At 49.6% G+C, this 13,226-nt stretch overlaps 1 protein-coding gene across 2 annotated transcripts in view; it reads right to left on the reverse strand.

Moving 5' to 3' along the window:
* TSPAN14 (tetraspanin 14) overlaps positions 1–13,226 on the reverse strand; it is a 53,614-nt gene that overhangs the window by 24,177 nt on the left and 16,211 nt on the right. For both annotated transcript variants that reach the window (XM_026504570.4, XM_057308513.1), the window contains exon 2: positions 2,191–2,288. In XM_026504570.4, coding sequence (XP_026360355.1) covers positions 2,191–2,271 — 81 coding nt within the window. In that variant the 5' untranslated portion in view covers positions 2,272–2,288. The remainder of the gene's footprint in view (positions 1–2,190; positions 2,289–13,226) is intronic.

Below are 13,226 nucleotides of genomic sequence, written 5' to 3' on the forward strand. Positions count from 1 at the left end.
CACAGCCACAGCAGCGGGAAATTTGCTCTCGCTGCAAAATTCAGGGTGACCTTCAGAGGACAAGGCACAAGACCAAGCAAGCACAGCCTGGGGGTGGGAGAGAACAACGCGTCACCTGGGTGTCCAAGCGTCCAAAGTGTGAGACTGCCTGCCAAGGCCAGGGGGCCCTCCACCAGACACCTGGCCGGTGGGCGGGGCCTCCAGGTGAGGTCAGGGAGGGAGCAGGGCCGGTCCGGGAAGCCATAGGCTGCTGGATGAGACAGACGCAGGCCTCTCATTAGGAGAAGCCCATAGGAACCACACCGACTGTCCTGTATGGCCTTATTTCAAGGGAAATGATGAAGTTGCTGGTAACAGGTTGTCCGGGCACAGAAAAAGACGTGGGGTGAACGGCCAAGCCACTGAATCCCACCCTGTTTCTCCAGGACAGAAACCCCCCAAAACTTTGAGATAAATCATCAGGAGATGATGCTATAAAATCAAGGGTAAAAGCTAGAAGTCTTAGTAAATCTGCCTTGTTTGCAAGAGTTGTCCAAACAGGACATGCCAACACACACAGGAGAAGCAAAATGTGGCATCATGGCCGACCACCCTGTCCCTCTTTCTCCAAGTGCCCCCCGAAGCAGAAGCTGACAAGCAACGCTTGCTGAAGGTGCACAATCACGTCCCCTCACCCACCTGCATGGACTCAGTGTCTGCTTCTCCCTGGACTGAGCCCACTGGTGACACACATGTGCTCTGCCACCTCCCCCAATGCCCTGACCATCTCCAGCCAAAGCCTGAGTTTTCTGATCATCTTTAAGGCAAGAGTCCTTGAAAAACTGTCGTGAGTCACAGTCTCCACTGTGTCACCTCCCATTGGCTCCTCAGCCAGCTCCAGGTGCATGCCCATCCCCCCCAGAGCACACAGCAGCTCTGGTCAGGGTCACCAACAACCTCCACCTTGTCAGAGCCAATGCCAATTTTCTGTCCTCCTCCTGTGTCACCCTCTGTGGCACAGCTGACTGTTCTCTCTACCTGGAAGGCTTCTATGATACAGAATCTCCTGGCCTCCCCTCATCCCACCTACTCACAGCCAGCTCTGGAGAGGACTTTCCTCTTCAAGGTCACCTCTAGTCCCACAACTCCACATTCACACCTCTCCTCTTCTCAGTCAACACCCTCCCTCCATGATATCATCCAGCCGCCCCTCCTTTCTCTGTTGTGGCCAAGACTTTCATCTCCAGGATGGTCACAGAGCCACGAAACAAACATTTCCATGTGGCCAAGAGACCATTCTAACACTTCTGTCTCCAAACTCTCTCTCAGAACATGGTACCACCACCCATCCTTTCACTCTGCAGAATCATTCCAAAATCAGACCCAACTTGTAACCTACACCAAGAGCTACTAGAAGAACTAGAAAATAATCCTACCTACTTACTGAGCATTGTAAGGTCCTACATGACCGGGTTCCTTCATGTCTCTGTCCTCACTTGTGTCCCCTCCCCCTGTACTCACTAAGCTCCAGCCACATGGCCTTCTCTTTGTCCCCTGCACATGCCAAGTGCATGCCTGCCTCAGGGCCTTTGCAAATGCCGCTCTTCCAGCCTGCAGCTTTCTTCCCAGACCCCCACTGGCTGGCCTCTTCACTGGTACTCTGGTCTCAGCCCTTAAGTGAACCTCCTTGGAATGCCCTTCCCCGACCTCCCTAGCCAAGGAGCTTCTCCCTCCCTGCTCTGTTGCTCAGGAGGCTAATGTCATTACTGGTTAAACACAAGCACTAGAAGGAACAGGGCTTTATTGCTCTTGTCCACTCTTAGCTCCCAGAGTGCAGAAGAGGGCCTGGCCCTCAGTCAAGAGCACACAAAGCACCCTGCTGCCGAGGTCTCGTTGGGAGCACCCCCAGGGCAGGGAAGGGAGAAAACAGAGGCGCACATGGGCCAGAGCTCCGAGCGTTCCCAAACCTCCAAGGCTGGGGTAGGGGCCCATTAACCTGGTGTGCGATCACCCAGGCCATCCCTGTCACAGTACTTAACAGCCTGTGTTATAATTAACTTGTCTTTGGTTCTGCCAGGTCGGGCTTTTAGCCCCGCCCACCTTCCCTTCCAGAGCCTCACAGGGGGGCTGGCCAATCAACAGTTCGGAAAGAATCATGATCTACTGAATAAAGGACGAAACGAGGGACGGAGGCCGCTCTCGGTGACTCACCCAGAAGACAATGTTGTAGCTGAAAAGGAGGTACTTGTACCAGCAGCTGACCTCGGCGTTAGAGTATCTATAATAGTGCATCTTCTGAGAAGCGGGACCTGTGGACAGACATGGCAGTAATGAGATGACAGGGTCAGTGGCAAAACATCTCCCCCAAACCTGCTCCCCAAGAAAGGGCAAAGGTGAGGTTCATATAGACTCCAGAAATCTCCAAACTGTTTCCGTGCTCCTGCACGAGTCCAGGCATTGCTTTACTATCAGTGCCAGCTACAGACTGGGCAAGAATCATGTTAACAACTCTCCAAAAGCCACCAAAAGAAGAAGAGAATTTTTGAAAGAATAGAGGATACCAATTTTTATTTATTTTTTTAAGATTTTATTTATTTGAGAGACAGAGAGAGAGAGGGACAGAGAGCCCGAGAGAAAGCAAGCAGAAGCAGGGGGAGTGGCAGTCAGAGGGAGGGGGAGAAGCAGGGAGCCCAATGCGGGGCTCGATCCCAGGACCCGGGGATCATGACCTGAGCCGAAGGCAGATGCTTAACCGACTGAGCCACCCAGGCGCCCCTACGACTTTCCTTTTTGAATCCGATAGCAATCCTGGTGGGCCCTTAACTCCTCCAGCACGCTCTGCTGCCAAAGCAGTGGCTCAGTGGCAGGGACAGAGGTGGGGGCCTCCAGCTGACCCTCGGGGGGTCAGGCAGGACCTAGGGCTCCCAGGGAGAGGCTCACCCCCGGCCCCCCGTTCACGTCCCGCTTCCGAGGGCTGAGGAGAGAGGCAAATCATCACAGGGCTGAGGCAAAAACAGACAAGGCTACTCAGGCAATGAGGAGACAACCCACAACTGCCAGGACGAAACCAGCGGCGGCCGCCTTGCCAAGGAGTGGCTACTGCAAAATCCCTTCCTGGGAGCGGCCTCCGTGGCCTGGCCACGGGCTTGTAATGTCCGGAGAAAGTGATGCCAAGCAGGGACAGGCAAACCACAGCCCTCTGGAAATGGGTGCTGTGACCGCTCAATGTCCCGGTCACGGGGTAACATCAACAGGCACAGCAGCCTGGACGCTGCCATTTGCTCACCTCCTCCCTCTGAGAGGGATGGGACAGTCCGGCCCGTCGTTTGGCCTCAAAACCCAGCCAGGAAGGGGACAGCGACCCAGCAGCCTCCGGCCCCACCATCAGCACAGCGCTTCCACAAAAGTCCCCTCCGAGAAGGGAGTGTGAATGCAATCCCAGGTCCCGAGGGACCCCACTGGACACGGGACACCCAGGAGGCCTGAACACAGCCTGGGCCACGCCGGCTGGCTGCGGGGAGCAGAGCTCCTTCCTTCGGCAACATGACCTGCTCCTGGGCCAGTTCCTGCCCTCTCCAGGCCTCAGCATCCTCAACTGAAACTGAGCCCTCGCATCACTGGTGTGGAGGGACCCAGCTGGCAGCACCCAACGACCCATTCCAAATACAGATAGACCTCAGGCTTCTCCCCTCTGCAGGTTCTGAGGAGTAGGTGTGAGTTGAGGCCCAGAATCTGCATTTTTGACAAATTCCCCAGTGACTCTGACGTGCCTAACGTACCAGGTATCAGCCTACGAACCACAGGCTGTGGCCCCGCTGGGGCTCCTGCAAAGGTAGAAGGACCCTGCGAGCTGCAGCCCAGCACACAGACCAGGGCTCCAGTCGGGATGGCTACGGTCGGGATGGCTCGCAGTAGGCAACCAAGGGAACCAACATTCACCCATTTGTGTTCCACACATGCCAAGAACCCCAAAGCACTGGGTTTTTCTTCAATTACAGGTGACTGGCTTCACGCATATAGAAAAAAACGTTTTTTAACCTAAAACTCAGGTAAGTTTATCACAGAGAACCGTCAACTTGGCCAGAAATGCCCTAGAAGGTGGGAGAATGTTCTAAATGGTAGAAACCCTGTTCCTTTTTGTGGACAAGACACTCCTGCTCCTTAGAATCGTCAAACACAGCCTCCTCTTCTTCACGGTTCCTAGAGGAGCCTGGAAGGTGGATGGCCACACCCTCTGTGGAATTGGACCCCAGAGACTGGGGAAGGCTGCACAGTACCCCAAAAGTTTAGGAGTCCTAGAGAGTACTCCTTGGGCATCATTTAACCTAACCATGGTAAAGCTCTCTCTCAAAGGCTTTGAAGCGGTAAACACAGCCAGACTCCCTTCTTCTTCCACAAAGAAACCAGCTAATTAGCACATGTCTGTCTGTTTTCCATAGTACTGGCAACCTCGTCCCTGCCCCCCTGCTTGGGGCCTTTGGGAAATGATTACCCTGAGGTGATGGGGGGACTCTCAACCTGGAGATCCCTGTTCCTCAGCTCTGGCCGGTTAACCGTGGGGAACACAGAAAGGCCACAGGAACTCCATGGGCACACAGGCTCTGGAGGGAGGATTCTCTGCAGGACACCTGGCCTCCCTCACCACAGGTTGCACCCTCTTTCAGGTGGCCCTGAAGGCCTCACCCCACAAAGACCACCCATGTAAAACTGCTTTCACAGACGTCAGCGTCCAAACCCACATCCAGAGAATCTCAACAACCAGGACAGACACTCCCAGCCCTTACTTCCTGGAAACTCAGACATTTGGAACTACACTAGCCAGGTCCACACCGGGGAAGGGCCAGAAACACCCTAAGCATCCATGACATTGTGTACCACACTCAGACGTGTCCCCGACACACCTGCCATGCACAACCCAGGGCATTCGCACCGGGCATCACACCATTTCTGTTGAACCAAGATAACCCTCTGCGGCCTAGGGATGGGGATGTCCTAATGACCCCATTTCCCCATCCAGCTCACAAATGAGGAAACTGTTGAGGGGAAACAGTTCAGTCTTTCTTCACCCACCTATTTATTCCTCCCTACGGGAAGACAAGGCACTCAACTAATCATGAGGTGGGGAGAGCTGGCCCACTCCCCCCCCCCCATCCGTGAGCCTGAGGAGCAGGGAGGAAAAACTGCCTCTCACTCTTGCACTGCTCTCTACACTGCTGGCCTGCGGGTGCAGAAGCAGACCTTGAACTTCAATGTCGCCAAAGAGCCTGTCTCCACATGGGCGCATCCCAGGTATAAACAAAAGAGGTTAACGAGGTAAGGAAGTAACCAAAGGTTTGTCTGGACCCCAGCCCAAGCCACACCCCCAACACAGGGTCCTTGGGCCCTCCGTCTGGAGGAGAACAAGGCCAGCACCGAGCTCCTGAGACTGCCTCAGGGAAGGCAAAGGGACGGATGAGCACACCTGAGCCGCCAACCTGACAGTCACCCACACTGGCAAAGAACCCCAAGAAGTGGACACAGGCACTGGTGCTGAAACTAGAACCCCGATCTGACTCAACATTCAGCCGAAACGACTCCAAAGTGACTGGGGTCCCTGACAGCTCACCTTATTTGCTAAACCCAGTCACATCAGAGGAAGGCAGAACTTGGCCCTCCGCCAACGAATGAATTCAACGAAAACCAAGGCCATTCAGGGCCGCCTGCCAGCTCAGTCGGTATGGCAGGCAAGTCTTGATCTTGGGGTTGTAGGTTCGAGCCCCATGCTGGGTGTAGAAATTACTTGAAAATAAAATCTTTTAGGGGCGCCTGGGTGGCTTAGTCTTTAAGCGTTTACCTTCAGCCCAGGGCGTGATCCCAGAGCCCTGGGCTCCAGCCCCGCATCAGGCTCCCTGCTCCCCTCCCACTCTCCCTGCTTGTGTTCCCTCTCTCGCTGGCTGTGTCTCTCTGTCAAATAAATAAATAATCTTTAAAAAAATAAAATCTTTTAAAAAAGTGAAAAAAAAACCCAACCAAGACCATCTACCTTAAAATATTCACACAAAGAATCTTATTTTAACAAAATAATAAAATATCCTAAAAGACGGCTAAACTTTTCACAAATACTAATTATCACTGCAACAGAGAAGGATCTCCAAAAGCTATTCTGTAGCTTTCGTATTCTGTAGAAATACATAGAAAACAATCATCAGGAAAATTTAATTCCAAGTCCTCAAACTGTCTCAGTTTCGGAACTTATTAAAACAGAAGAAAGCATTTACACGGCAAATAGGAGGCATGTTGTCTGTCAAAACATCAGCTTCTCAAAACAAGGGGGAAGGTTAGAATCATGTCATAGTGTTGAGAGGGCCGGCTAGCAGTCTGAGAGCTAACTAATAAGGCAAAATAAATCTAAATATTTCAGGTTGCAAGCACACACACAACACAACAGAGCATTTAGGGACATCTCCTTCGCTTTTGAGCCAACAGGAAAAAAATACAAAGTATAAAAATATCAATATGAAACAGATAGTTTTCAAATTCCCACACAATCAAAAGTAACATGAACATAAAAAGAAACACAAATGATGTTTTCCGCAGCTGCAGCAGTTCTGACAAAAGGTAAAAATCTACAATATATAAAAATCCATACTTGAAACAAGACTCCAGTGTTAGACACAAGGACAAAGGATATGGACATTATGTGACATGGAAGGACGATATAACGAACAGATGGCAAAATGTTCAACATCACTGGACGTGAAACGTAAAGACCATCCAGAGACATGATTTTATGTTACGCTTTTTAACGAAATCACCAGCACTACTGCTGGCAAGCCCATGGTGAGGGCAGCAAGTTTATACCCGGTTGCTGGCAGCAGAGTAACACTGTGACTACCCCTGGGTAAGCAATATGGTTACAGATATTCAAACCCCTCCCCCCCAAAAAAGTCATACCCTTAATCCAATAAAGTCATGACTAAGAACTTGCCTCCAGAAAATAAACCAACAGAGGAAAAAGAATACGCATTAGGTATGAAATCTGAACATCATGGTTTGCAATTACGGAACAATTTGTAAGCATGTGGTTGAAGGCCAAAATGGAATATAAAAGTATGGAACCGGCTGCATGGGGCGGTGGACTTCTAAGTGATTCTCTGAAAACATTTCCACTGTTGTGCTTACCATTACCACCTCTGCATTAGAGATGCAAAATGGCCATTGCTGGGGGGAAGGGGGTGCCTACCTCAGAGGTTACTGGCCCCCCAGTGTGATGACCTCTATCCGCATTGTAGACAGGGCTTGTCTACTTTGGGATTATTTCAGCCTATAAGAGTCCGTCCTTCTCCCTCTCCCTGTGTGTGTGTGTGTGTGTTTAAAGATTTTATTGGTTTATCTGAGAGAGAGAGAAAAAATGTGGGGGCGAGGGCAGAGGGAGAGAATCCTCAAGCAGACTCCCCGCTGAGCACAGAGCCCAACAGGGGGCTGGATCCCACAACCCTGGGATCATGACCTGAGCCGAAACCAAGAGTTGGACCCTTAACTGACTGAGCCACCCAGGCGCCCCAGCTCCCTGTTTATTTTTAATTAAAAAAAAAGAAGCAGCACATGCTCAGCCGTAAAATATTTGAACAATTCAGAAGTATGAGAAGTGAAATGGCAATGAGAAACCACTAAACACTGGTCTTCACATTTTCACCATAATCCACAGTAAGAAACACAGTAACAAAATCAAGCCAGCGCCCACATACTCACACAATATCTCCCCTTATTGTGTGCCATGCTTCTGGATTGGCTGTTTCCATTTTCCCCCCCCAAATCACGCCTGCACATTATCTAAGGAGCAACTACTGTAAAACTTGTGTTGAGAAAAAGAGCAGATCCTGGGCCACAGCTCCCCTCTCCAGGGGACCCTGTCAACTTCTAGCTGATCTTGGTATTTATACCCCATACAATAGCTCTTAGAAATTTCTGTATACAATATACTTGCATTACTATTCCCTAGCCTTTCAGTTCTAGGTATTACCTACCTACTTCCTACCCTAGAAGGCAAGGATGTAACTCTCTTTACTCCCATAGAAACCTCTTGTTCCCCCCGCCCCCAAGCCCCTTTCTCTTCTCCTTTCCTCTATCTCCACCCCAATTACAGTTAAGCTCTGGCAATGGCTGGACTGATTTTCAGAGTTTACATTATTAGGACCACTTCAGCCATCAGAGTGAGCCATGTAACACCACCATTACTGTTCCTACTTTTTGTTCTCTGGAATTAATCATTCTCTTATTTTTCTGTTTAATTTCCTATAAATTCATCAACATTCAACCCCGGATTCAATGCCAGTTGTCCATTTCTTCTTCCAGAAGAAAACTCTCCTGGAGCTTACGGAGTTCAATCTGGACTGGTGTGCCGAATTCCCTTTACCTCAGTTTGGGAAATAGCCCATGAGAGTCTATGGTCTCCCTGGTAGAGAAACCCTTCTGTGCAAAAGGCAAAGTTTTTGGACCCTGAACGTCTGAAAACATCTTTATACTACCCTCATTCTTGAACCAAAGTTTGTCTACAGAATTGGGACTCAATTTCACAGAGAACCACAAAGGCGCCGCTCTACCATCTTCTAGCTTCCGGCGTACCGAGAAGCCATGACACCACTCAGGCTCCTGATCTGTGTTTGATGCGTTTCTCTCAGCACAGCTGTAGGATCATCCCTTTCTCTCAGGCATACCGACATTTCAGGGTATTGGTCTGGGTTCATTTTCATCCACTTGGCTCCACATCTGATGAGCCTTTCCAATATGGAAACCAATATCCTTCTAGGAAATTTTTTTTCTTGATCATTTTTCCCACTTGAATGGCTCTCTGTTCTCTCTTTCTGCAACTCCTATTAGTGGATATGGGAACCCCGCCTGATCCTTCTGCTCTATTATCCATCTCTTGATCTTTTTTTTTATCTGTTTCCTGGAAGACTCCCTCAACTTCACCTTCTAATCACTCTGATACTTTCGTCCTGCCCTTAGTTTTTAAACTTTCAATCATTTTGTTTTCAAAATATTCTTTTTTTATAGTATCCTATTCTTACTTCACAGATATATTTCTCTTATCTCTGAGAAAATGTTTACATTTTTTTCAAAATGTTCTCCTTTCTAAATAGGATGTTTCTCTCAAGTTGCTTTATTTTTTTCTATTTATTTTGCTTCCTTTCACATTAGGCACCTTCTTCAGGTGTTAGTAATCCTTGATCATCCTCATAATTAAATAATCCTCATAAGGAAGGGTAAATGCCTAAAAACTAGCTGGAAGCGCTGAGTCCTGGGGCAGGTGAGTTTCTGTGTAGGCTGATCTGACTGCCACTTGCTAGGAAATCCTAGTTGTCGGCATCATTAACGCTTTCCTCTTTGGTCAGTCAGGTTCCCCCAGTGAAGTCTCTTTTAATCTCCTCCCTGGAAGGGAAGGGGCTGGCTGTCAGTGTTCTCAAGCCAAATGCAAGTAGAAGGCTGGGGAATGAATGTGATCTCCATATTTACCTCCAGGAATACCTGGAGTCTCCCCTTCTGGAGAAGGTTTTTCCTTCTGCAGAATAAATCTCCAATGCCCAGCTAAAGGGGAGAGGGTGTCACCAAGCAACACAGAGGAAGGAAAGTAATCTAGGTATCTAACCACATCAGCTACTCTCCAATAATTCTTATATTTAGCCACCTCGGATGCTCCCCTGCCCCTCAGCCCCAAAGTAACAATGTAGTGACACCAACTTCTCCATTTTAAACTGGGTCACTCACCCATCTACTCCAAGCTGGCAGATTTTTTCTTGTTGTTGCTTCTTCTCCCATTCCCCCCGTCCTTGGAGACTGAGTCCTTTTTAAAAATTCCCTTTTATCTTGGGGCGCCTGGGTGGCTCAGTTGGTTAAGCAGCCGACTCTTGGTTTCAGCTCAGGTCACGATCTCAGGGTCCTGGGACTGAGCCCCATGTCGGGCTCTATGCTCAGTGGGGAGTCTGCTTGAGGATTCTCCCTCTCCCTCTGCCCCTCACCCCACGCACTCGCACTGCTCTCTCCCTCTCTCAAGTAAACAAATAAATCTTAAAAAAATAAATAAAAATACAAATTCCCTCTATCTGAACTTCTGTGGGGTTCTATAATAAAGTAAAATGAGGTGTGTCCACTCGATCCACCAAATTACCCAGATCTCTAGGAAGACTTCAAAATATTTTTAGCTGTCATCTTTTTACTGGACAAAGTGAAAAACCAGGAAGCATAATGTAGCACCATATAAAAGAAAGGGCAAAAGAAACCTTGCAGACGTAATCAAGGTGACTGATCCATTGACCTTAAAATCATGAAATTATCAGAGTGGGTCCAATGTAATTTCGTGAGCCCTTACAAGCAGAGCTTTCTACCAGCTGAGGGCAGAAGCAGTCAGGTTCCCAGCATCAGAAGGACGTGGTACATCAGTGCTGGATCTGAGCTATGGGAGCCACGTGCACGGAGCAGGAGCTACGGGTGGCCCTGGCTGACAGTCAGCAAGGAAGCAGGGCCTCAGTCCTACAACAGTCAGGAATTGAATTCTGCCAACAACCGGCATGAGCTTGAAAGCAGTCCCCAGAGCATCCAGAAAGCAATGCAACCCTGCCAACACCTAGATGTGGGCCCTGTGAAACCCTAGGCACAGATCCCAGCTCAACTGTGCTGTATCTGGACACCACCATCCACCCATAAGCTGGGCTAGAACCCCAACCCCCCAAGTTACCCTTGCCGTCTCCTCTCCCACTTACTCTCCAGTCAGCCATTCACCAAGACTCAACCTTTCCACGTGGCTTTCAAGGCTCCCAGCACGGGCACCTGGCCCAGTCACAGGCCCATCCCAGGGAAGGGCAGCCATACTCCCAAGGGAGCTGGGGGCCCTGCTGCCCTTCCAGGTAGCACATCTTAAGCCCTGGACATCCCTACCACCCAAGAAGGGAGTCCTCAGAGCCTACTGGGGGCTGGGGAACATTCTCAGGCCAAAGAAACAGGCAGGCCTAAGGTGACGAGTCCAGGAAGGGAGAGGTGAATATGGAAGGGAAGAGGTTCCAATGAGAGAGGGGGGTCACAAAGGCAGGCCACAGTAGAAATGAGGTAGCCTCAGCCCCAAGACACAGCCACCCACTGAGAGGGGAAGGGCTCAGATCCACAGGCTCTCAACTGCTCCCTGAGTCACGCTTAGCATCAGAAGTGTCTACGTCCCATTCTAGCCCTTTCCCCTTAGGACCCAACTCCTCCCATCCAGGGTCTGCCAGAAACAGTGCGATCTGGACATGGTGGCAGCAGCCACTCATAGGTATCCAGAAGTCTGACTCTTCCTCAGGGGAAGACACCATAAGCCACACAAGGCTGAGGGTGGGCCATCCTCCCTTATCATGGGGTCACAAGCACTGTGCCCCTGGCACACAGGTGTGGGAAGAGGGAGGTTCCCAGTGTTCAGAGACTGGAGGCGCAAGGGATGGCCTCCATGTGGAGGTTCAGGGAAGCCTAGGCTACCAGCTCTGAGCCCCAGCAGGCTCCCCAGTGGGCCTGGCGTTCTAAGTGCTTGTTTCCTGTATGAAACCCTGAACTTAGCAAACATAGCTTTAGGAGTTTCCACCACCAAAACCCACAACCCAAAACCTGCTGAGTCTAAGGCGCGCCGAGGGGCCTCCTTGTTGATCTGGTAAGAGGAGAGACCTTTGTCTACCTCAGTGCTGTCACCGGGAAAGACGCAGAGGGAGGGACAGAAGTGGGTCAGAGGAGGGAAGCGGAGAGGCAAGGGCTCAGCGGGAGCAATGCCAGGCCTGGAATGGAGGTCACCTAATCCAGTGATTTTCAAACTTACTATTTTTATTACTTTGTAAGCTACAGGAGTTTTTGTTCAAAGAAACTCTGACCCAGAAACCCAGCATGAAGACAGGCAGAGCAGGGCCCTCATCTCAAGTAGGTGTCTGGGAGGAAAGGGGAGGCTCTGTGAGGTGCACACCGGAAAATGGTGGGCCTGGTCCAAAGGATCCCAAATTCCAAAGAACATCAGAATCACTCAAGGAGGCTTTTCCAAACTGCCCATGGAGACTAGTTCAACAGGACTGAGACAGACCTGGAAATTCACATTTTTAAGAGCTGTCCTTCACAGCAGTCAGCTTGAAGGGACCCTCGCTGGCCAAATCTGGAAGAATCTGAGCATCAGACTAAACAATTATAGTAATGGATTTTAACTCACTAAATAAAATAAGAGTCCGTGAGTCCACTCACATATATACAAATACATGCATACGTAAACAAATGGAGAAGAGAAAGCTCTTCTCTACCGCAGAATGCCAAATGATAAACGTAGAAGGAATTAATGGAATCAAAATATCACTGTTCAGCAACCATGACAGAAAGAACGATCAAGAATCTTCTGTCAGGAATCATCAGTGGGCTCTGTTTTGGTCCGTTACAGCTGCTACAGAAAAGCAGCACAGACTGCGTGGCTTATAAAGAACGGAAATTTATTTCGCACAATTCTGGAGGCCCAAGATCAAGGCACCTGCATGCTGGAGTCACGGCCCTGTTCCCTGTTCAAAGCTGGTACCTTTCTGCTGTGTCCCCCCACGTGGTGGGAGGAGCAAGGGAGCTCTGTGGTGTCTCTTTTAAGGGGGCTAATCCTATTCAGGAGGTTTCCACCCTTAAGACCTAAGTACCTTCCAAAGGCTGGTGCAATCGGGCATTGGATTTCAATACGGGAATCTGGGGGACACAAACATTCAGACAGTAACAGGCTCTAAAATTAGTTGATGAAAGTTTGACGAGAAACAGCATGTTTACAACATCTCAAAGTATCTCCCCATAGGACACTTATTAATTACAGAGAACATAATAGTAACTCAGCAGCGGAGAAACCTCGCAGATACCACCTTATTAACTAAGTCATCGCTGTTTCCATCATCAGTAATGAGTCAGGCCAACGTGGGTGCCTCCTGAGGGGATGTACTGAGGACACCTCATTTCTGTGGTATTCCTGATGAAAACGCAGGACCTGAATCTAATCATAAGGAAAAAATCCAAGAAATTCAAATTCAGGGAGAATCTACAAAATAACTGGCCTCCAGTCAAAACGTAGAGCTTGTGGCCATTTTTCTTAAACAAACAAACAAACAACAACAAATGGAAATACAACATCAGGACAAAAAGCCAGCCTGGGGCCCAGAGAGAGCCCTGAGGATGATTCATGAGACAGCTCATCGACCAGCACCAGCAGCATCGACAAGGTACAGGCCCACCCAGGTGAGACA

The sequence above is a fragment of the Ursus arctos genome, unplaced genomic scaffold, assembly GCF_023065955.2.
Source record: "Ursus arctos isolate Adak ecotype North America unplaced genomic scaffold, UrsArc2.0 scaffold_7, whole genome shotgun sequence".
Lineage (NCBI taxonomy): Eukaryota > Metazoa > Chordata > Mammalia > Carnivora > Ursidae > Ursus > Ursus arctos.